The 24,901-nt window shown below is 46.1% G+C and overlaps 1 protein-coding gene across 2 annotated transcripts in view; it reads left to right on the forward strand.

The window, feature by feature from the left end:
• The window catches only part of WNT10B (Wnt family member 10B), a 284,728-nt gene extending 261,498 nt beyond the window's left edge, over positions 1-23,230 (forward strand). For both annotated transcript variants that reach the window (XM_086963722.1, XM_086963721.1), the window contains exon 5: positions 21,243-23,230. In XM_086963722.1, the coding sequence (XP_086819848.1) occupies positions 21,243-21,704 (462 nt within the window). In that variant the 3' untranslated portion in view covers positions 21,705-23,230. The remainder of the gene's footprint in view (positions 1-21,242) is intronic.
• Positions 23,231-24,901: the final 1,671 nt, after the last annotated feature.

Genomic DNA, 24,901 nt, shown 5'->3' on the forward strand with positions numbered 1-24,901 from the left:
AGAATATCTATCTATCTATATGTTGAGAGCAATACATTTAACATTAGATTAGAATTCATGTAATTTACAATAGAAATGTGCATTCATTATGTTAGATGATATGTGTGTGTGTATATATATATATATATATATATATATATATATATATATATATATATATATATATATATATATGTATATATATTCGGGAAAATCCGCTCCGAATAGCCGTTCGGAGCGTTTTTCCCGTACGAATCGTACCCTGCAACGTCCCCCGTTCGTACGACGAAGTACGATTCGTACCAGGAGCCGTACTCCGTACGAGTCGTACAAGACACCGTACGACTCTAATCTCCGTACGATTCTCCCTCGGAAAGCGCTGTACGCGACATCTGTACGGTTCGCGGCTAGTTTTTACGACCCAGCAAGTACGATACGTGTCGGGTACGCACCGTACGACCCTTTTTCTACGGGAGCTGAAAACAGCCGTAAAAGCAGAGTTTGTGCCGAAACCGGTACAGAACGGCCCCCCGGGTACGGTGCGTACCCCCCATGATTGTAGGGGTACGCACCGTACCCCTGCAATCATGGGGTGTTCGAGCCGTACCCCCATTGTACGATCGGTGTACAAGCCGTACCCCATTGTACGATCGGTGTACGATCGGTGTACGAGCCGTACCCCAGGTACGATCGGTGTATGAGCTGTACCCCATGTACGATCGGTGTACGAGCCGTACCCCATGTACGATCGGTGTACGAGCCGTACCCCATGTACGATGGGGGTACGGCTCGTACACCGATCGTACATGGGGTAGGGCTCATACACCGATCGTACTTGGGGTACGGCTCGTACACCGATCGTACAATGGGGGTACGGCTCGTACACCGATCGTACACCAATCGTACAATGGGGGTACGGCTCGTATACCCCATGATCGCAGGGGTACGGTGCGTACCCCTGCTATCATGGGGTGTACGGGCCGTACGGTGTATATGTGTTTGTGTGCTTTTCCGTACGACTCGCCCTTACCTGACGTGGACCGTACAAATTGCGTCCTCATACCCCGGTCCGGATCGTACTCGTTGGGTCGTACGGCATGTGTACGAGTCGTACGGTATGTGTACGAGATGTACGGTTCACGGTTTCAGCCTTGCAATACATACGGATCGCGACGATTCGGACGGATTCACGGAATACGGATCGTACTTCGCGACTCGGATGGGCTCCGGATACAAATCGTACGGACGCTTTTTTCCCCGAATCGGAATCGACCCGTAGTGTACACAATAAATACAATAAATTGAAAAATCCCAAAAACACATTTCCATAAAATAATATATACATTCAATTTAAAAATAAAAACAAATAATGTAAAAAATAAACCAATTAATGCTATAAACTCTTTTAAACCAATGTCATTCAAACCATTGGAGTCTGAGAATATTAAAGATACTATTCCCACTCTAGTTTATGCAACGGTAGGGAAAGTGTGGGACTTTGGAGGGGTAACATTTACTTTTCCTACTCCAGTCTTTGCAACCGCAGAGAAAGCACTGAATTTCAGAGGGATAAGATTTACTATTCCCATTTTAAACAGCGCACCAGTAAAGAAAGTGTTAGACTTTGATGGGGTAAAATTGACTATTCCCACTCCGGTCTGTAAAACAGTAGGGAAAGCGTTGGGTTTTGGAGGGGTGAGGTTTACTATTCCAACTCCAAACAGTGAAACAGTAGGGAAAGTGTGAAATTGCAAAGAGGTTAATTTTAGTATTCCTACTGCAAGCTACACAAGAGTAGGGAAAGTACTTGACTTCAAACACATTACATATATAAGTAACACCATGGGGCCGATTCCGATCCTGGAAAAATCACTCCGATTCGTCGTACGGAGTGATTTTCCCATACGAATTGTACACCCTCGACGTCACTGTATGTGCGAGCTAGTACGATTCGAACACACAGCAGATCTCCATCCGAATCTTACAAGGTCCATACGAATCAACAATCCGTACGAATCACACACGGATGACGTGGTAGGCGACGATCGTACGTATCGAAGCAGCATTTCCCGACCAGGCAAGTACGAATCGGGTTTTCAGCACTCTGTACGACTCTTTTCATATGGCACTATTAAAAACCCGTAAACACACATCTCGACACGAACCGCGTATGTGACGGCCCCCCCGGGTACGGTGCATACACCCCAATACTGCAGGGATACGGTGCGTACTCCCCGTGATCTCTGGGGTACAGTGCACACCCCTGCGGTAATGGGGAGTACGCGCCGTACCCCTGCGATCACAGGGGTACGCAACGTACACCCGCAGTAATGGGATGTACGAAGCGTACCCCTACGATCCTGGGGAGTATGGTGCGTACACCCCAGGATCATAGGGGTACGCTTCATACACCCAATTACTGCGGGTGTACGTTGCGTACCCCTGTGATCGCAGGGGTACGGCGCGTACTCCCCATTACCGCAGGGGTGCGCACTGCACCCCAGAGATCGCGGGGGTACGGTGCGTAGGGGTACGGCACTTATGTGGGTGAGTGGCACTCCGTACGAATCACGCATACAATGTTTTCCATACAAATTGCGATCTAACACTCCGGTCCGGATCGTACTTGACGGGTCGGACAGCTTGTTTACGAATGGTAGGGATCACTGTGAGGGTCCGTGTCGTACGGATTTAGCCTCGTGATTCGTACAGTTCGCAGACATTCGTACGGACTTCTTGTGTACGAGTTGTACTACACGATTCGGATGGAATCGTACGATTCGTACGCAAACAGCTCCAAATACGAATCGCCGTACCGAAAACTTTCCAGGATCGGAATCGGCCTCCATGAATGCAGAAAAAGTATTAACTCAATTTAGAAATATTTTAATTCATATATATATATATATATGTGTATATATATATATATATATATATATATATATATATATATATATATATGTGTGTGTGTGTATGTGTGTGTAATAAACAAAGTAATCAATTTACATAATTACTACTCATTAAAATGATTAATTGTCAATTAATCAATAATTGTTAATAAATTATTTACTAATTTACTTCCCACCATATACCCCTACAATGCACTCTACGGAACTGCACTGTATACCACTCAAGTCTAGTCTGCACCACTCTTCTTTTTGCTACTGCACTCTATGCCACTCTACTCTGCACCACTCTACTGTATGCCACTGCACTCTATGCTACACTACTCTACTCAGCATCTCTCTACTTTACGCCACTGTACTCTATGCTACTCCAAGCCACTGTACTCCACTCCACTGTACTCCAGTCTACTGTACTCCACTCTACGCCACTGCACTCTACTCTGCACCACTGCACTCTACAGCATTTTACTCTACACCACTCTACTCTAAACCACTCAAAGCCACTCTACTCCAATCCACTTTGTGCCACTGCACTCCACCCTTCTCTACTCTGCACCACTCTACTGTTTGCTACTGCATTCAACGTGACTGTACTCTACTCTCGCCCCTCTACTATACTACATTTCACTCTACCCCACTCTACTGTACGCCACTCTACTCTACACTACTTTACTCTACCCCACTTCACTCAACCACACTTCACTCTACGTCACTCTACTCTACCTGCTTCACTCTATGCCGCTGTACACTATCCCACTCTACGTATGCCACTTGAAGCCATTTTAGGCCACCCTACTATACTCTTCGGTGTACTCTATGCTACTCTATTGTGTACCACTGTATTCTGCCCCACTTAATTGTACCCCACTTCACTCTATGCCACTCTACTCTATGTCAATCTACTCTATGCTACCACATTTAACTCTGCCCCACTTCACTCTATGCCACCCTACGGCACTCTACTCTACCCCACTTCACTCTGCCCCACTTCACACTGCACCACTCTACTGTATGCCACTCTACTCTCCAGCATTCTGCACTCTTCCCGACTTCACTCTATGCCACCCTACTCTAATTTATTTATTTATTTATGGAATTTATTGAGCGCGAACAATTGCCCAAGGGCGTCTCGGCGCTGTGAATGAGGCAGAAAGAAACAAAAATTTAATTATTGATCAAAAAGCCAAGTTTCAATTTTTCTTCTGAAAATGATAAGAGTAGGAGCTGATCTGATCTCTAGATCAAGGGAGTTCCAGAGTTTAGCGGTTGCAATGTGGAAGCTGCGATCTCCCCATGCAACTGTTCTGGTGCGAGGGACTGTCATAGTGAAATTGTTCATGGACCGAAGTGAGCGATTGGGGACATGAAACGTGAATGGATCAATGAGAAAGCGAGGGCCTTGTTTGTGCGCGGCTTTATAAGCTAAACAGAGTGCCTTGAATTTTATCCTTTTGTTGACTGTAAGCCAGTGATAGTTTTTTATAGTGTTGGCAATGGATTTGAATTTGGGGGTGCCAGAAAGTAGTCTGGCTGCAGCATTTTGTACAGATTGTAACCTCTTAATGACCTTCTTTTGGGCATTCATTAAAAGTCTGTTACAATAGTCCACTGAGGACATAACAAAAGATGTGATCAAAGTTTTACCAGAGTTAGGGGGAAGATAAGGGAGAATCTTTTTTATAGTTTTCAATTTAAAAAAGGAAGATGACACCGTGGTATTGACATGAGTTGAATAAGAGAGTGTTTTATCTAAAGTTATACCAAGGTTTTTGACCTTGGTAACAGGGGATGGAGGAGGACCCAAATCAGTAGGCCACCATACATCAGACCATGAGGGGGTAAGTTTGCCAAAAGTCATTACCTCTGTCTTGTTAGAGTTTAACTTAAGACAGTTAGATGACATCCAATGACTGATGGCTAGCATGCCCTGTTGGAAACTGGCAGCTATTTGTTCTCCATTGTCTTTGATGGTGAGAACTAACTGGGTGTCATCCGTGTAGGATGTTAGGCTCATCCCCCAGTTCTTGATTACCCTTGCCAGATCAGTGACGTAGATATTGATTAGGGTTGGACTGAGGGACGAGCCTTGAGGAACACCACAGGGTAAGGTCAGTTGTTCTGATGAAAATGTATCTAGCTGCACCGTCTGAGTACGGCCTGTTAGGAAGGATCTTATAAGATCTTTAGCTTTCGCTTGGATACCAATGGCATTGACACGGTCGATCAAGATGTTGTGATCGACCGTGTCAAACGCCGCGGAAAGATCCAGCAAAATGAGGACCGCAGCTCCTCCCTGGTCAAGTGCTTTCCTAATCTCATCAGTGGATTTGATGAGTGCCGTCTCAGTACTATGAGATTTGCGGAAGCCAAACTGACTATCGTCCAATAGAGAGTGTTGTTCTATGTATTGTGACAGTTGGAAATTCATCAATTTTTCGACTGCTTTTGCTGGAAATGGCAGGCTGGCTATTGGACGATAGTTATTGGTGTCCTCCGGGTCAAGGTGGGATTTTTTGAGAAGGGGTTTGAGGATCGTATCCTTCCAGATTGTAGGGTAGACTCCAGTGCTAAACATGATGTTGAACATGTCAGTAAGTTGGGGTACAATGAGCTCTAAGCCACTCTACTGTATGCCACTCTAACTCTACGCCACTCCAAGCCACTGTACTCTACTCTATGCCACTCTACTCTACTCCACACCACTCCACTCTGCAAAACTGCACTCTACTCTACCCCACTTCACTGTACCCCACTTCACTCTGCTCCACTGTACTCTAGGCCACTCTGCTGTCCTCCACTTCACTCTCCACACTTTACTGTCCCCCACTTTACTCCATGCAACTCTTCTCTATGCCACTTCACTTTACGACACTCAACTCTACCCCACTTCACTATATTATACTACACTCTACCCAACTGTCCTTTATACTACTCTACTTAATGCCACTCTACTCTACCCCACTTCATGCCACTCCAGTGTACGCAACTCCATCAGACAAAGTACAGCGGTACTATTCAAAATTAATTCTAAAATATTTAACAATATCCGATTAGATACCAATTTTTCAAAAATAAAATAATAATGCAATGAAAATAAATAAAGATTGAAGATAATCTACTTGCTAGCCAGACTAAGTGAACCATAATTCGCCCCTTCCCCATGCACAGCTGGTACCCTTTCATATTACATCACCTGTATCACGTTAAAACATAGAATTCATTGCAACACTCATGACATCTCAAATTACACCATTCTGAGAACACTGTGTATGGTTCAGCGTCGAGATGTATACATTCAGCTAGTGTCTGGAAAGTTTTGGGGTGATCCATCAAGCGAGGGCCAAGAAAAAGGGGGGTCCCAAAATGTGTTTCCCCATGCAATTTCCTATAAGGATTTTAGATACGACAGCAGTCCAAACTCCTGAACGGAATGACACCAAATTTGGCAGAAAGCTGGATCTTGGTCCGGAAAAATGCTTTTTGTAATTTGGCGTAAATCCATTCAGTAGTTTTGGAGTTAATAAAGAAAAACGATTTATAGATACCTAGGGACGCAGAATCTTCACGAATCCTGCAGATCTCATGGTGAGATCTGATTGGCTGCCACCACTTCAACCAGGAACAGGTGGCACCCATATTGCGAAAATTCACACACAAAAAAAAGAAGGTAGCAGGGCAGGAATACCCTGACCCCCTAGGAATAATGGTGGGGTAAGAAACAAAAAACACACACTGGGGGTCTAAAGCTAGGCCTAGTACGCTCCAGGCGACAAAACGACAAAGAAAAACACCGCTAACCAAGTCAGTGAACGTTTGCCAATACTATGTAACAAAAAGTTTACAGGGTGCTTACAACAATGACCTATGCAATGGGATTTACTTCAAATATAGACTAGACCCATACAGAGAAGAGTAGGATGTCCATCAACGTCAGATGTAGATCATATATTCTCATTTGGCCATCCAAATAGGAATGGTATGTCCCATGATCATTGGGACTGATCCATAACCTAGGTTTGTCTGGGTCTTATCTCCAGATGCAGTGAAGACCATGTGAGCAAAAGGATCGTGATGGAATCCGGTGCAGTGCAAAGAAAATGTGTAGTGAGGTTAAAAAAGGATAGTAGATCAATACAAAAACGTTAATATAACTTGATCACTCCCTTAATAAAAACAAGAACAGTGCAAAGATGCAGTCTAAGCAAATAACTGCATTTATTCGGCCAACATGTTTCAGCCTGGGGGAACCAAATCCCGCGGCTTTCTTCAGGGCCACAGTCCTTAACGTTTGCTACTGCGTATCAAAAACAGTGTAAAGTAACTAAATCAATTAAAAGATACAACTGTGTCGTGATAAGTATCTTTCAAACCTCTGTATCAACCAGTGTCGATTTTATCTGTTCATGGAAACAAAACAGAGATATTTTACGTGAATCCCAACAATTAAAGTGCTTTCAGGTCACTATTCTGCACTAAAGAAAACTGTAGTTTAATAACCACTTTGTACTAACCTGTGTTGTACAGGGAGTAAACCTCACCTCTCCTGGAACCTTGCTCAGGATAATATGAGGCCCCGCTCTAGAAAAAGGTGAAGAAAGGGATGAGGGAGTAGCTTAGGGTAGCAATAACCTAGTGTACCTCCTAACTACCCGTGCTGATACCCTTATAAACTTTACACCTTCTCGAGCACAAAAACAATCTCTGACTGTGAGACAAACAGGTCACCTCCCCACCTTGGTCAGAAGGAACCATCTCCGGCTCTTCACTGCTATGTTTGACATAGAAGAATGTATTGCGCCTCATTATTTTGCTAACCAGGGTGTCTTAAATCAAAAAGTAAAAAAGATGAAACACTCTCTGTGTATTGATAGACAACAGATGGATAACAAATCCCTCCCAATATCTGTTGTCTCGTATTAGAAGGTATGACAGTGCGAGGGGAAAGAGAAGGGCTCGCTGCTGTGTTTGGCATAGAAAAAGGTATTGCACCTGATTATTATTCTAACCAGGGTGTCTTGAATCAGAGGGTAAAGGGTAGAGAACACTCTCTGTATTTTAAAAGAGGAAACACTCTCAGTGTCTGGACGGATAACAACACCCTCCCCAAGTCTGTTGTCTCATAATAGAAGATATGGCAGAGCGAGGGGAGAGAGAGAAGAGAAAGGCTCAAGGTCTTACCTGTCCGTTGTTGCCTCAAAGCTTCCAGCTGAGCTTAGAGGGAGGCAACAGGGGCAGGAAAGCCGCCGCTTAAGAGAGTTTGGATATGGGCGGGGCTTACCGCAAAGCAAGCGTTACTTGTTACTCACAGCTGGCAAAGTCTCAGGCGAGGAAAAGGTCTTAATTGGACAATGAAAACTCATGAATTAAAGCGCACCTCGAAAGCGCTGTTGTATTCCGCGCGTCTCTGTGCGCTGGACTCTCTTGGATTCGACTGAGTACGCTCTCTCGCGAGAGCGACGCAAAGAACTACAAAAACGCGTCATAGCGCGAGGAAATGTAGTTCATAAACCGTGCTTCCGGCTTAGCGCTTAGACAGATCGAGCGCGTGTGTAAAGAAATAACTGATGGCCATAATCTCTCCCTTATTAATGTTGGACATGTTCTGTGGGGCAAGTTTCTAGTAATTAAACCTAACAATCATCCTATCATTACAGGAAGTGGCACATGTAGTGGTCGGACCAGGCAGAAGCAAAGCGAAGGCCTTATTAATAGGAGACATGAAAAGCAGATTTTGATAAGCTTTCACCCTCAAAGCACAGAGGGTGTAACTTGAATGCTGTATCTACAAACAGGGTATTACGGAATGCACTAGTGTTTGTAGTCTTATCTTTAACTTCAAATGCAGTCACACCTATTAAAGGCTGTGGATATGTAGATTACTTAATGGAGTACCAGACACGGTACCTAAGCCATCTCAATAATGGTGGGGTCCCACAGGGGCCCTGCTTGGGGAAAGGGGGCATAAATGTTTCTTTATTTTTCTGCAAATACTCAAAAGATCCACAGGAAAAAAAAATAACAGGTACAGTTTCCCGAGCTTGTTGTTATTTGCCCCAAGGCGGGCCAGGTCCCAATTTCACCCCGGGGACTGCCATCTACCAGGGCAGAGCAATGAAAAAAAAGAGTAGGGTGGGCCAGGTCCCAGCCAGAAATATTTCGAATTTTAATTAGGGAGGGGGGCTCACGTGAACCCCCTCCCCTGGCCGTTTTTGGCCCCGGGGACCCCAACCTCCAGTGCCTGGCCATGCAAACAAATGGGAGGGGACACCGCGGCCCCACTCTCAAAGCCAATATTGACCCTGGGGACCCCACACCCCAGGGCCAGCTCCAGCTATCTCCCGGGGGGCTGCTCTAGTGGGCAGCAAAACCTGTGCTTGCTCTGGCTTGTCGGGAGCCATTTTAGAGCTCCCACCAAGCCAGAGCAAACACTAAGGGCCGCATTAGGATTACGGGCACACCATCACCGACAGTCTGTCAGTGGCGTTCTGCCTGGCGGACCTGCCAGCGGTCTGATTGCTGCATTTTGATGTATGCAGGCGGACCGCAGAGGTTGGGGGAAAGACCGTTGACTCTAACAGGATGCAAGATCCTGTTGTAGTGGTAGTCAGAATCCTATCCCTACAATCAAGGAGGTGCCTGCGCAGCCACTGGTGTAAGGATTAGGATATCCCTTTCGGACTGCCTTTTCATGGTGGTCTCACTGCCATGAAAAGGCAGGTGGCAACAGACTTTGAGATTCCCAAGCAGGGCCCCTGTCCCCCATGGGCCACAGCTAAGTGGCCTGGGGGCACATGTAGTGACCCCCCCATACATCCATGCACTGTGTGCTAGGCACCAGATGGTGCCTGGCACCATGGATGTGCGCAAAGTACTTTTTCTACAGCGGCTTGTGCTCTGGTCCTTTTCCTGGGCCACAGCACATACCGCAGTAGTAAAAACCACTTTCCAATTGCTGTTCTGGCAGTTTCATCATAATTGGGTGGGTGGGACAGCTGACTCCTTGTCGGATGGTGTCCTGCCCGATATGATGGCGGTCGGTAATTTGACCAACCACCATCATAATAAGGCCCTAAATTCGCTCCCAGCGTGTGGGAGCATCAAAAATCCTCCCGCCCGCAGGGAGCAGCATTTTTAGATGCTCCCTGCTGGTGGGAGCAATGCTGGCTCCTGCTGGAGGCGGGGAGCCAGCTGGGGCCACGGGGCCTTGAGGCTTCACCCATGGCCTCCAACAATGATGTAGTGGGTGTCCTTGGTGGGCTTCAGGGCACCGATCCTTTACTGGCCGGACCCCGGGGGTTGGGTTCCCAGTGCCAATATTGGCCCTGGGAGGGGGAACTGCGTGCCCTCGCCCAATGTCATAATGTGGCCAGCTCTGAGGAGATGGGGTCCCCGGGGCCAAAATCTGCACAGGGAGTGGGGCTGTGTGCCTCCATGAATGACTGAATAGGCCCCGGAGGATGGGGTCCCCGGGGCCAGTATTTGCCTGGGGACCGGTACAGCATGTCGGCCTCCCCCTTCTTAATATGGCCAGACCCAGTGAAATGGTGTACCCAGGGCCAGAAATTAGCCTCGGGAGGGGGCTGCATGCCCCCTCCCCATTTACAATATAGTTGGGTCTCAGGAGATTGGTTCCCCAGGGCCCAAATTGGCCCAGGAAGGGGGTCTGCCTTCTCCCCTCCCATAAATCAAGCAATGGGCTCCATGAGATGGTGTCCGTAGGCCAAATATGGTCCGGGGAGGTGGGCTACATACCCCCTCCCATTACAAAATGATGCGGCCCCAGGGGGATGTGCTGTGTGCCCCCCTCCCAAGTTGGCTGCCAATGGGGGGCTGGTGAAACGGCCTGGCCGTAGGCCTTGCCCTGTGGCCAAACCCCTGCTGCACACAACCAAAGGCCTTTCGCAGCGTGGAGTTGTCTGCACAGTGCCTGGCCAAAGGCCAGGCCAATGTGGCCAACACCTTTAGCCGTGCGCACCAGCGGTTGGATTAACGTATGGCAATTAAATATTACTTTAGGTTAAAAAAACTTGATTCACTGAAAAAAACAAAGGCTACAGGGATCTTAAAGCTAGGAAATAGCACTAAAAAACGTTGAAATTCACTGAAAAAAACACAGGTTATAGGCACATTATAGCTAGGAAATAGAATTTAAAAAATCTTAGAAATTCACTGAAAAACAAAGGTTACAGGGACATTATGGTCAGGTTTAGATTTTACACACACAAAACCATAGACATTTTGCAGTTATAGTTAGAGTTATCTCAAGTAACTATAACTCATGCCCTAAGGTAACTATAACTCGTGCCCTCGCCATGCACTGCTAAATACCCCACATATTACCTCACTCGTGACACCTTCTATGACATCATTGATAATGTCACTGTATCATGTGCTGTAAAGTTATTGATGAGAAAACTGTGCATGGCGGGGGCACAAGTTATAGTTAGCTTAGCTCAATTTTTACTTTTATTTTTTTTTAATTCATATCTCGACTTCTACTTATTGGATTTTTGTCCTTTTGGTCTTGTTTTATTTATAGAATCATAATCTATTTGTCAAAACTGGTGTGGAGTCCTTTTGTGGTGTTTTCACTGTGTCACTGTTTGAAGTGTTGCACAAATACTTTCCACATTGCCTCTTTAGTTAAGCCTGCCTGCTCTTTTTCCAAGCTACCAGGGGGAGAGCACAGGTTAATTTATGCTTTGTATCTGACTTACCCGGACTGGGATTGTGGTTCTTCCTTGGACAGGGTGCATACCTCTGCCAACCAGAAACCCAATGTCGAACAATGAGGAAAAGGTGAAACTTTTTTCAGCCTGAGAGACATGCCTACTAACATTCAATGATCCAAGTATTAGACACATTTTTTAATGCTTAGAAGGATGTGATGTTGGGTCTAGTACAGCGTTCTCCAAACCAGTCCTGGAGGGCCGGATCCATGTCAGATTTTTTAAATAACTACATTTATCTAAATGGGGATATTCACAAAATCTGGCATGGATCCGGTCCTCCAGGACCGGTTTGGAGAACCCTGGTCTAGTATGACAAGTTACCAACGCCAGGCGTTTCATTGTGGTATTAACACCACAACCTCCTAAACCTCAGCTGCCATCTCCTCCTGTACCTCAGCCTCTATAGGCACTTTCTCCAGTTCCCTTATCACCTTGTTTTGATGCACCCTATCCAATTGCACGTGTGCCAAAGGCATCACAAGCTTTGAGCTTTTCTCATATAGCTCCTTTGCCTGCTATAAAGGAGGTAGAAAAAGAAGTGGACACAGGCAATGAGACAAAGGATGACTACCAGGCTGAGGAAGATGCCAATTCAAGGTGCAAAGGACAAGTGGTATGCATATATTTTCTTTGATGATGCAAGGTTGATCTTTCTGCCTAGAGACAGCCAGGCAGAGGATATTGAAAAATTCCTCTTTTGATCCTTTATTTTGATCTAGGCTTCTGAATTCTCAGAAGGATTATGGTGCATATTTGCCTTCTCACACTACATTTTAGCACTACATTTTAAGAGGTCTTGGGTGAATTTGTATCGTTGTACAAGTTTAAGCTGCTAGTGAGGTTGCTATATTATTGGTTTTTGCTGACACCTTTTCTTTTCCACTTTCCCATTTGAAGATGCTGCATTTGACCTTGGGAAATTCAGGGGGGCTTCGCAGAGAGCCTCTTCTCTGATGAGGTCTTGAGCATTCTCCAACATTGAATTTTCTCTCATATCCATCAGAACATTGGAATATTGTGCGCTCCATTGTCTGCACTGGAGTGCTCCAGGCTTCTAATGGCTGGTAGAAGCCTAGAGCAGCAACATTCCAATGTTTGTTCACAGCTGTTGCTGTGAAAAAAGGCCTCATGGAGCCCAAGGGTATTTCAATCCCCTCAGGCTCCATGAGGCCTTTGATTTACAAATTAGAGCATTCTGCCCTCTAGGGGCGGAATGTTCTAATAGCCTTAGAGCCCTCCGTAGCGGGCTGTACTGGCCATTAAAGGTCCGCTTCCTTGTTAAAGGCCCTAGCCGAATGCTGGAGTTGGCCTTTGATGGCTGGTAGAGCCCACTACGTCGGGCTCTAAGGCTATATTATCACCATAATATTTCCAAGCAGCAGCGGCATCTCAAGAACTCTGCCTCCAGTATGGGATTCTTTTGGATATGAATTAACACCAGAATATCTTATTGCATGTGCAGGACCCCCACAACATTTTATACAATATATTTTTACTTTTTAAAAAAGTATTCCTAAAGCTGCACCTTTCTATAATACGCTGTCTGGTCAGTCAGGCATTTGATTTTTGGAGGAAACACAGTGAAAGGATCCGAAGCAACTAACATTTCCTATCCTATGGTTTTGGTACATGGGAGGATTGATCAAACATTCAAAGGGAGTATCCTTGGTGGAGAACTTACAGCTTAGTGGTGTTTTTTCTCCATCTTATTATTATTATTAGTTGTTTAGGCTTCATATAGTGCAAACGCGACCCAAAGGTACTGGAGTTCTTTATATGAGCACCAGTTACATAACAGAAGTCACGCTCATTGTTTGGTGACTCGGGGAGACTAAGTATGCAGAGACTCGAACCTGGTTCCCCAGCTCCAAAGTTGTCAGCTCTGGCCCTTGCACCACATCCTCTAGCCTTCGTTGACTTCCTTCTGATATTCATGAATAGTAGATGAGAGTAACACGCTGAAGACTGACCCTGCCTTGAAGTAGGGACAAACTAGAAAGGAAAATAACTTTCTTCCCTACGCAAATAGTTTATGGATGGAGACTTGATTCACCAGGGTATCTGGTTTGGAGCCAGAATCAATTCAGTTGTGTTTGACATACTGACCCCCCAGTGGCTGCACTCAAATGTCCTGAGCAGAGATATTTTTCTTGTGAGCAGCTTTAACCTGGGGCTTAACAGGCAAAGGTCTTTTGACATACTTGTATTTAGTTTTCATTTTAAAAGTAGCCCATTTAAAAATGTCACTATTGAATTGTTGTACTGAATATGTTAATGTATTTATTTCCACGATGGGAGCAAGAGCTTCTGGATGTTCGGTTCATAGGACCTGGTTAACCATGGCTCTTCCTTGTAGATCAAGTCTCCTCTCTATACACCCAGGAGCCATCCTCTAGTTTGTGTTAGTGACTACCCCATGTATTATGCCTTCTTTCTTATGCCAGCGTATCCTCCCTTTTCTCTATGGAGTCTCCATTTGTCTCGTGGCCCTTTGTTGTAGACAATACCTCTTCCTTGTAGACGCATCTATTCCGCCTAGGCCTTGCTCCATCTAGGCTACATCTCTTTCACATTGACCATGCTGCCTTCCTCTAGACTGCGCCTCTTCAATGCAGCTCACTGCTTCTCTGTTGTAGTAGCAGTACACCATCTATTCTAGGCTGACTTTCACTCCAGCTGGAGTGCCTGGTGTGGGATTGGAGTCAGGGGTCTGGATCTATGCAAAAGTTTTAGGGTACCATTGACTGTTGAGGAGACCCATTTAAATCACACTTCCTCCAAGTAAACCAGGCCTCCTCCCAGACTAGCTGAACATACGCGACCCTGACTGGCTGTGCGCCGTACAGTTAGATTTTCAATGTAAGCCTCCATTCCTCAGCTTACCCTTATGCCTTCCTTCTCCAAACAACATCTCCGACAAACTCAAACTCTGGCCCGTAGGAATGAATAGGGAGTTATTCCTTATTTGCGATTAGCAATTTGCTAATCGCAAATAAGGGATATGTAGGAATCGCATTTTATTTTGGGATTCCTACATGAATCCCGTTTTGTGAGTCTGTGATAGCGATTCCGTATGAATCGCTATTATAGACTCGCAAAACGGGTCTTTGATGAATCAGGCTGCAAATCCTGTAAATCAGACCTCTTTCATAGACTGTAGTTTCTCCTTGATAGACATGCCTTTTTCTACAAGGTCCTCTTCCTCCTTCGGCCTTTAGTGTCCCTGGTTATGATAACAGTCAGGGTACATCTTATGCTGTCAGAGCTGGGAAACTGCTTGTTGAGGGCTGACAGCAGGTGTGTACAGCAGCAATGGAAGAAGATAAGGGGGATGGAAGAACCAAAATGGTAATGGGCCATTGTGAGGTACTTACTAGCAGCATCAGAGGCATCTATTAACAAGCATTTGCAATGCAATAGGTCTTACATTTGCGAAAGTTCAAGCTATTGGCAATGTAAGTGACAAAGCCTTTTATTTATCTGTTTTGATAATTAACACATAAATAAAAGGCATTGTCATTTACAATGCCAAATGCTCAAACTATTGTAAATGCGAGACCTATTTAATTTCAAATAAGCAACCGCCATTGTCCTGGGCTGCTTGGAAAGTGAAAGCGTGCATGGAGTGCAGAATGTTGCAGGAACGCATGTCGTGCCTATAGTAGGAGAAACTCGTTAAAGAAAATAGTGCTCACAGACTAAATAAGACATACTGTGTAACAACAGAAGTAAAAGGGCTAGTTCTCATGGGAGGCTACAAAGGAAGACAAGACCGTACTAAGGAGGGACTAATAAGCCTATTAACGAATCAGAAGCCAGCAGTTACGAATAACAATGACACAAGCCAATGAAAAATATGGGCAGAGAGTGGGTGGAGCTTCAAGGCCATACTCGAATACAGCATGCCTAGCAGTGCAGCGCCTGCTCTGGCCAGATTCATCCTAAAAGTTGAAGTATGTTTTTAGGGAGTGAGTAGTTTTTAGGTCGAAGGCCTAAAAGGCTGCGCTTGCGCAGTCTTAGGCGTGAGATTTAATGAGTCTTAGTAGCGCTGTAGGTCCCGCCTGCCTGCCCCGTCTCTCCTCCATTGGCTGGCTTCCTAAACGGAGGCCAGCCATTGGAGGAGAGATGCGTCACTCCAAACAAGCCCAGTCCTTTTCGGATTCGGGGGCGTGATTTTTTGCATTCTTTAGCCCTGTGACGTCGTCCGTCACTCAGGACAGCAAACCACGCCCCCGAATTCGAAAAATTCCGGAAGCTTGAGGGTGCCATTTTGCTGCGTCTACCGAGGAGGTACGTTTATTTTCACTGGCTCTCGAAGCCTACCTTGTATTTAGGTAGCGCTTAAAAACCGGCGTTTGGTGAACTGCATTGCCCGAGACTGTACTGCCTCTTGTGGAATATGAGGCGCCGGGATCCGGGGCAGTGTTTGCTTAAGATCACACAGTTTGATCAAGAGGAGCGAAGTCCTTGGTTTCACAGTCGAGAGTTGCGGTAGTAGTAGGAGCACTGTGTCATGGGCCATGTGCCATGTGCAAACGTTCGTGTCTTATAGACTCAGCGAGTTCTGATGCTTAAAAGGAGTCTTATTTCCATACAGATGCGCGTGCGTCCTCTAACCCCATGTCAGAGTCGACGTTTCTCTCCAACATCACCATTGTTTCTGAAATGCGTCGCATCTTGTCACGCTAACCCCAAATCAAAGAAGGCACAAAGGTCACCCTCGTGCATCTTACACAACACCGACGTTTGTCAGTCATCAAGAGCCGGGTGTTGTGAAAAGTTGCACGTTCACATTACTATGGTTGAGGCTGTCCCACCGTTTCATCCTTCCGAGGTTGATGACATTGCCATGTGTTCAGTTTGATCATTCGTAAAAACGAATAATAAATAGGCAGGTGGTGTTACATAAAATGTTTTCTTTTTAAATGACACAAGATAAGGCCGTTTGTACAAGCACTTTCACTGTAATATATATACACACACACAATGAGTGGATAAAAAGGTTGCATCCACCTGCAGCAGGCATGTGACCCTAACAAGTCACAGATCCATCTGACAAGCAGCTAGGAAGACGATGACAGTGCTGTTTGTGCTCCCCCACTGACGGATCGGGGAGCCCTGTTCCCAGCTGTGGATCAATCATTTTGGAATCTGAAATCAATGTATTTTGGAGCAGCTCAAGTCCCACCCATATTCGATTATGGAGGTATTTAGAGCTTTTCGGAAACAAGGTCGTTGTCATTGGAACTGTTTGCATGTTGTCGCTGTAATGCGCCCTTTGCTGGTGGCGCGTCGCAGATGCGGCTGTCTGGATTCGGCGCTTCTACCTTTCCACGGGAGGTCATGCCGGCACAGTCACATGCACCACCTCTGGTGTTGCTCTGGGAGGGGTTCCGTGTTCTTCTCCGGCCTGGGGCTGTTTCCAAGGGTTTCTCCCCTCCTCTTTTGCCGGAGTTAGCATTAATGTTGCGAACTTCAACCTCCAGCCCGGGGAGGGTTCGGCTAGCGCCAGCATGTGCTTTCTTGGTAAGCCTTTATGTGGCCTGACATCTGTCGGGCCACGTGAAACCCGAGATAGAAGCCGGCGCTGACCCACACCTTGTCGTGGCCGTGGGGGCGGGGGCTCAGCTGTTCTTGGCCCCTGTCCCTAGAGAAAGAGGCCCCGAGGGGAGCTGCTTTTGGAAAATAACCAGTTAGGTGAGTGTTTGTGATTTTATATCAGCGGCAGTACCCATGTAATTACCAAAAATAGCCCGGGTCCACAATAGCCCTTTTCTTGGCCGGCCAGTTCTGGCTCCTCTCCCTCACTCCGCCCACCCCTCTTAGTTCGACCGAGGGGTGCGCACGAGAGAGGACTGTGACATCACCTCTTGCTGTGTACCTTTTTTTTATATTTATTTATTTTATGCGTTTTTTTATATAGCTCGGACTTTACCCGAAGGTGTCAGAGCGCTTCACAATAGGAACAGTACTGATACATGAGGAGAAAATTACAAGTGAACAACTTACAAAAGCAAACGTTAAGATACTAGAGGCAAAAGTGACAATTGTGAGCAAACAAAATACAAGAGGTAGCAAACGGTGCATTTCAGGAGGAAAAAGTGACATGTGTGCAGGTTACACAAGCCTACAAAGTACACGTAGAGGTATAGTACTGCAATAAATGGCCCGTGCTCCCCTGTAGGTCGAGTGTTGCCAAGGCAAGGATTCAGTTTAAAAATAAATTGTATTCAACCACAGTTCTGGAGTTTTACCGAATTCAATCCATTTTATTTCGATGCTCATACTCTGATGCGACACTTGTGGGGTTATTACCTGTATAGTCTGTCTGTATTCCTTCCTTACCGCTCGAATGTTTACATTTTTTTCATAACCGTAGTAAATCCGTTAGATTGGGTTGACTGTGTGGCGCGCTTTATTAAAACTACTATGTTTAGAGTTATTTTACGAGTGCACCTGTGTGCTCTCTGGAGCAGTGTTCAGAAGCAGGCGTCTCCGCATGAAACTTTTATTTTGATAGTTCTGCATCATTGCTGTCCTTCAAACCGTTAGGCAATGTACTCGGAAAAGGAGACTGTTCCTGACAGTTCAGGAGGCGACTGTGGAACATGGTGAACTGTCCAGAATGTGTGATCCTTGGCAGATCATTTACTCTCCCCTCAACCTTTCACATGATACGCGAAATAGGCTGATGACGAGTATTAAGGGTATTGGAACCGAATAAGTGTGCAACTGGTGTCTTTCCATTGCACCTTGTGCCCATCTATATGTACAGAGGCACATCATACACACACGGGACAGGATGGACTGGACTCCGGGGCTATCTGGCAGTGCTGGAAGCGCCAGACTGACAGGTTCTAGCGCCCAGAGACCGGCTGCACGCCTCAGCAGGAATAGGTGCATGCGTGTGCCTTTGCCTTCCTTCGTGCAGTGAGTTTGTATTTACAAACAAGTGAGTTCTGCACTGGTGGGGTGTAGAAGGGTGTCACAGAGATCTCTCCATATGGAAAAACACACACATTTAAAAAGCAGATGATTCGGGTTCCTGCTTCAAACTGTGGCAGCGTTGGCTGGTATGAAAGTGTGGGTAGCTTCTTTCCATGTATGTGCGTCACGGGCGCGCTGCATCTCCTCTCCGAGCCTGGGCGCACCTTCCCTGTAGTGGCGCAGCTTTGGCTTTCATTAGAGCAGTCTGCACAACACCCTCGAAAAATGCCTGCTCAGCAGTTCACGTCTACTGGCACGTATGGCACCCGCTGGGAACACTTCTTTTCAACAGTAGCAGCACACACATGATGCTTACACAACTGCACTGTGGTCGGTTTCGTGTGCTCAGAGCCTGTTGCCAATTGGAATCTCTCCAGTGAGTGACTTGAACATGATGCTATGTTGTGTTATTTCGTGCATTGGGGTGCACGAAGTGTGGGTCATTGTGTGAGCGCGAGTGTCACTCAATGGTTTCCATAGCCTGCTCTCGAAGAGATGTAATTTGTTCCTATGTGATTAAGTGTGGCCGTCATGCAAATTTAAGTACTTTGTGACCTCGTGATGGGTATGCAGCAGTATATAAATAATACTTTTGGAGTACCCCAAAGGCACCTTGGGACTCACAAGAGGTAAAAGTACTATACGTATACCAATATAATACTATTGGGCAAGGCTAACGTGAAGTTCACTGCCTAGCCATAGGAGGTCTTTTGAGGACTAAAGGGTTAGGGAAGCAAGTAGGTTTGGCCATTTTGCTACCAAGCCCATTAAAAAACACTTATTGGCTGTGGTAAAAGAAGGATGACAGTTCAAAATTATGTAGTATTCACAGCACTGTTAGGCCACACCCCTGCAGTAATTCCAGAAAAACTGTCTGGGCTACAAACAAGCTTGCAGCCTCTAAGTCTGCACAACCAGAAGAAAAGGCATGGTGGCAGATTGTCACATGGCCTCAACTCTTACCACCTGGGGATTCTCCATTCCGCTTGTATCCGGATTGCGATTTCTGGGACCACTACTGAACAAACTTGTCCAGGCCACCGTTTTGCCCAACTCAGCTAAATCTTTTTGCATTCAATCACTCCTCAATTGCACTAATGGGGTTGCTCGTCTGCATTTGGTCAAAACTTTCACTGGATGACTAGATGCCACGACTGACTCTGGCAAGTGCATGGGTGGACAACACAGATCAAGCAACAGTCTGAATACACGTTCTTAAGCCCAGCAAGATTCTTACCTTTTGTAATCTCCCCATCCTCAAATCGCTTTGAGGCTCCAGTTAGTGGCAAAACAGCGATTTACAAAACTCGTAAAGCAAAGAAAAACAAACTCCTGAAAATGGCTTCTAGGAAATTTCCTCAAAAACAATGTCGCCATCAGCAATTTTGTGGAGGGACGTCCATATGATGCAAGAATATGGGACAGAAAATGTGCCTTGCTGGTTATTGTTGATATTTATTGGCTTATGTATAGCACTGAACCCACCACTTGAATCTCACTTTTGGTAGTACAGAATAGCCGGAGCAGTTCTAAGGCGCAAAGGCTTTGAGTTATAAAAGATGCATAACATAGTAGAGTAATTCATTGTATTACAGTACAGTACATACATCAATATCCGTGTGGGCTGTGGTGGCTGTGTGGGCTGTGTGGGCTGTGTTGGCTGTGAGAGCTGTGTTGGCTGTGAGAGTTGTGTTGGCTGTGTGGGCTGTGAGAGCTGTGTGGGCTGTGAGAGCTGTGTGGGCTGTGAGAGCTGTGTTGGCTGTGAGAGCTGTGTTGGCTGTGAGAGCTGTGTGAGCTGTGTTGGTTGTGAGAGCTGTGTTGGCTGTGAGAGCCTTGTTGGCTGTGTGGGCTGTGAGAGCTGTGTTGGCTGTGAGAGCTGTGTTGGCTGTGAGAGCTGTGTTGGCTGTGTGGGCTGTGAGAGCTGTGTGGGCTGTGAGAGCTGTGTGGGCTGTGAGAGCTGTGTGGGCTGTGAGAGCTGTGAGAGCTGTGTGGGCTGTGAGAGCTGTGTGGGCTGTGAGAGCTGTGTGGGCTGTGAGAGCTGTGTGAGCAGTGAGAGCTGTGTGGGCTGTGAGAGCTGTGTGGGCTGTGAGGGCTGAGAGAGCTGTGTGGGCTGTGAGAGCTGTGTGGGCTGTGAGGGCTGTGAGAGCTGTGTGGGCTGTGAGAGCTGTGTGGGCTGTGAGAGCTGTGAGAGCTGTGTGGGCTGTGAGAGCTGTGTGGGCTGTGAGAGCTGTATGGGCTGTGAGGGCTGTGAGAGCTGTGTGGGCTGTGTGGGCTTTGAGGGCTGTGTGGGCTGTGAGAGCTGTGTGGGCTGTGAGAGCTGTTGGCAATGTAAATAACAATGCCATTTATTTATGATAACAAAAAAAAAAATAATGTCATGAGCAATGCCAATAGCTCTACCTTTAATAATGCCGAGACCATTGCATTGTAAATGCTTGTTTAGGAATCCCATTACTGCTTCCAATTTCACCTTGGTGGTGCTGGTGGTGGTGGGGGCGGAGCATGGAAGGGGGCTGAGGATTAGTTAGAACTAGAGATGATGGTAAAGATGGTCCATGGTACCCAAAGTGGGTGAATGTGAAAACGACCTCTACTTGCATGTATAGTCTTGACTAAAACCCTTTCTTTTCTTCTCCAGACGGTAATGGAAAATATGAAGCGTCGATGCAAATGCCATGGCACGTCCGGCAGCTGCCAGTTCAAGACCTGCTGGCACGTCACTCCAGAGTTTCGATCTGTCGGTGCCATGCTGAGGGAGAAGTTCCAGCGAGCCACCTTCATCAACTCCCATAACAAGAACACGGGGGTCTTCCATCCACGCCGACTCAAGAAGAAGCGTTTAGCTAAGGAGCTTGTGTACTTTGAGAAGTCTCCCGATTTCTGTGAGAAGGACTCCAAGGTGGACTCCCCCGGCACTCAGGGGCGTATCTGCAACAAGACCAGTCATCAGATGGACAGCTGCGGCAACCTGTGCTGTGGGAGGGGCCACAACATCCTCATGCAGACGCGCAGTGAGCGCTGCAACTGCCGCTTCCACTGGTGCTGCTACGTGCTCTGTGAGGAGTGCAAGGTCACAGAATGGGTGAACGTGTGTAAGTGAAGGGACTGCAGGGTTCTACAGGGGCTGTCATGCTCCTACATTGTTTCCGAGCACATAAGTCTATGAAAGCTCCTGTAGGTTCATGGATCAGGCATTGCCATAGAACGCTCTGCGTCGTCGAATATTTAACATATTGATGGAGTGCGCTGGTGAAAAATCATAGAAAAGGTACTCATAGTGCAGCTTGGGGCTGACCACAACGTGTCAATTTTCCATGCAGCAGGATGAGGGATGAAAACACACATATGAGAAGCTACTGAATTGTTCACTTTGTAAGAGTTATTAAAAGTCTGGAATCCCACCGAGCAGATTTAGTCTAGTAAGAGTGGACCTCGCCAAGAAGCAGAGACAAAGTTCTATGCGCCACATCGCCACAACTTGCAGAATTCCTCAAAAACACAAGATGTGGACCGGTCTTCCAAAGCTCCCGCTACTTGCAGGGTGAGTTCTGTGACCTAAACTAACAGCCTTTCCAAATTGGCGTCAAAGACATGATTTTAGGGCGAAGCAACATTAAGGGTCCCAGGATAGCCTTTCGAAGCAGAAGAATGCTACCCATTGGTAACTTGTTGTGTATCCCACTATGGCCGCCAAAGCTGCACCAAAACCTAATTTGAAGAGCAATTTAGGTAGGTTCACGGCTTGTGAGAACAAGTCGCGGCTGCCTTCAGTGCCAAACAAACAAGGCTAAAAATAGGCATGTTTATGGGAGAAGCACAGATAGTGGGAATCCCCTTGGCCACTATCCGTGCTCCTGCAGCCCACATCCAAACAATGTCCTGATGGCACGAAGAGCTAGATTCTGCCGTTCCAAGCAATGCCACCAGCAGCTACAAAAATATGAATGCGACGGCCTGGCACTCGTGTATTGCCCTCTCAGCAATGGAGAAAACCCATGAGAATTTGAAAAACAAACTTTAAGTGCTTGGCGCGCCTCTGCTTCTGTAGGGTTCGGAAAGCACTTCCTGGGTGTCACAGGTGTACGAGGTAGGGAAGCCGGCACATGAACCCCAATGAACCAACCTATTTTCCTGTGTGAGAGTTAAAGTAAAAAAAACATTTGAAGACTTGAAGGCATATGATTAGACTGGGAGCGGGACCCCTCTGTCCTACCTTGTACATATAAGCAGCACACAGTCGACTCCTCACCTACCGGCTTTAGACATCTCTGGGAGCTAGGACACTTTTGTGACTACATCTAAGTGGTGACAACTTGTAGTCTAACTGCTCATGGAAGTTGGGAAGAGTCTTGGTATGTTCTGGTAGTTCGAGCAGTGTGAGCCTCCCTTGTGCATTGAGCCAGTCTAGTAAGCAGGGGTTGCCTCCAACAGCTTCTTTACTGGACCAGTGGCGTCTGGGTGGAGGCAGTGCCCTGGCGATGCCACTCACACCGTTTTAAAATCATGGGAGTGCCTAGGAGGATGAGAGAAGGAGGTTGGTCCATTAGGGGTGATCAAAGGAGGTTATTTATTCAAAAATGTATTATGTCTTTCTAACAAATAAATTAAACCGCAACGTTGTACTTTATTACCTTGTCCTTTGCTAATTTATTTGTTCCTTTTCGTTTGTCTTTAGCAGACACCGCTGTTCTTTTAATTCCGCTAGTACCCACATTTGCAGCAGATGCTATGAATGTATACCAGGCCACATGTAACGCAGTGTCTGCACTACTGATAGAGATGTCCATTCTCCACGACGGGGTCATCGGCATGTTGATAGCAGCATTTAAAATGATTCTTGTGTTTTAACATCCACTGAAACACTCCCTAGAGACATTATCTAACTTTCTAAAATACATCCAGCTCTTCTTTCTTGTTTTACAAAGGCATAAGCTCCATTTGTGGATTAAATTAATGAATTTAAGCTCCCACAATGCACTGCACCACAGTATCAATCTTGGTTCTGTTTTGGGTGAGAAGACTCCTGGACATCCTTAACATGTCTAGCTGCGATTTACACTCACATACACTCGCACGCACACACACACACCAATTTTCCTTTCCTAAATGTACACCTTTTTTCGTACGGTGACATTATTTTTTTATAGATTTTACTATTGGGCCTTTTCTTTTTCATTATTTATTTCCTGTTGAAATTCTGGCACTTTTAGTCCTCCTTTTCTCTTAGTTCCGCATGGCCCAACTATTTGAAAAGAGCTGAGAGTTGATGTGAAAAAGGGGTTGCAAGAAAGCCGCTCAAAGTCCCTCTTCCGTTTCACCATACACCATAAGACAGGGAAGCACCCTTTGAGGGCGCTGAAGAAAAGAAGGGACGACTGTTTCAGTAACATTTGGGTCTTTTGGTTAACATGTCCTGTTAGGGATCCTAGGCTCCTTGAAGCCCCCTCAACAGAGACTTCTAAAAGCTGAGCAGGTCCTCTGCTAAGGGAGAGTAGATTCATCCGCCATTTAGAAGGCACTTCGGGATGACTTTCCATCTGACATTAATAAATGTCTATCAGAAGTGGCTATGGTATATCCCGCACTTGCGATCAGATTGTAGCCTCATTAGAGGTTGAGGCAACCGTTGACGCACTCGTCAGACTGTCCATAGGGCAGGCAGCACACAACATTGAGATGCCTTTTTAATCATTGGAGTCTTCTAAAACTGAGATGTAACATCCAAATAGCATTTGTTGTTGAGAAAATGCTCAGCCTCAGCATCATTCAATGCTAAAGTCGTCATTATTTTGAAACTTTTTTTTTACCTCAGACAGTTACATCTGCTTGGATCTCCTCAAAGTAGCCTTTCATGTGCTACACTTAAGGGAATGCAGGTGATTGTCATTATCAGCATCTAGGGGTATGTAGAGAAACTTGACTTTTGTTCCTTGAAACAGATTTTGCTGGAGGAGGTTCAGACTCCAGTGAGTTTCAGAAAGCCATGCCATTCAGATTGTAATGATTTACAGCCACCACCCCCCACCTCTCATTACAAGGCTGGAAAGTCTTCATCAATGGTCTTATTGTTTTCAGAAACCTTTGCTGTTAGTACATCTCTCCTGGGTTATTGCGGCAGGCCCCTTTGGTGCAAATTCCGTTATATGTCGCACAACATTCCACAGTACATGGACTTCCTCGAGGAAAGAGAAGTAGACTGTATGTTTTAAAGATACCAGTGTTCCTCTTAAGGGTAAGCACCCCTGCATATGATGGATGCCAATTATTGATGTCTAGAATATCAGATTCATCAGCTTC

This window comes from Lissotriton vulgaris, chromosome 1_1, assembly GCF_964263255.1.
Source record: "Lissotriton vulgaris chromosome 1_1, aLisVul1.2, whole genome shotgun sequence".
Classification (NCBI taxonomy): domain Eukaryota; kingdom Metazoa; phylum Chordata; class Amphibia; order Caudata; family Salamandridae; genus Lissotriton; species Lissotriton vulgaris.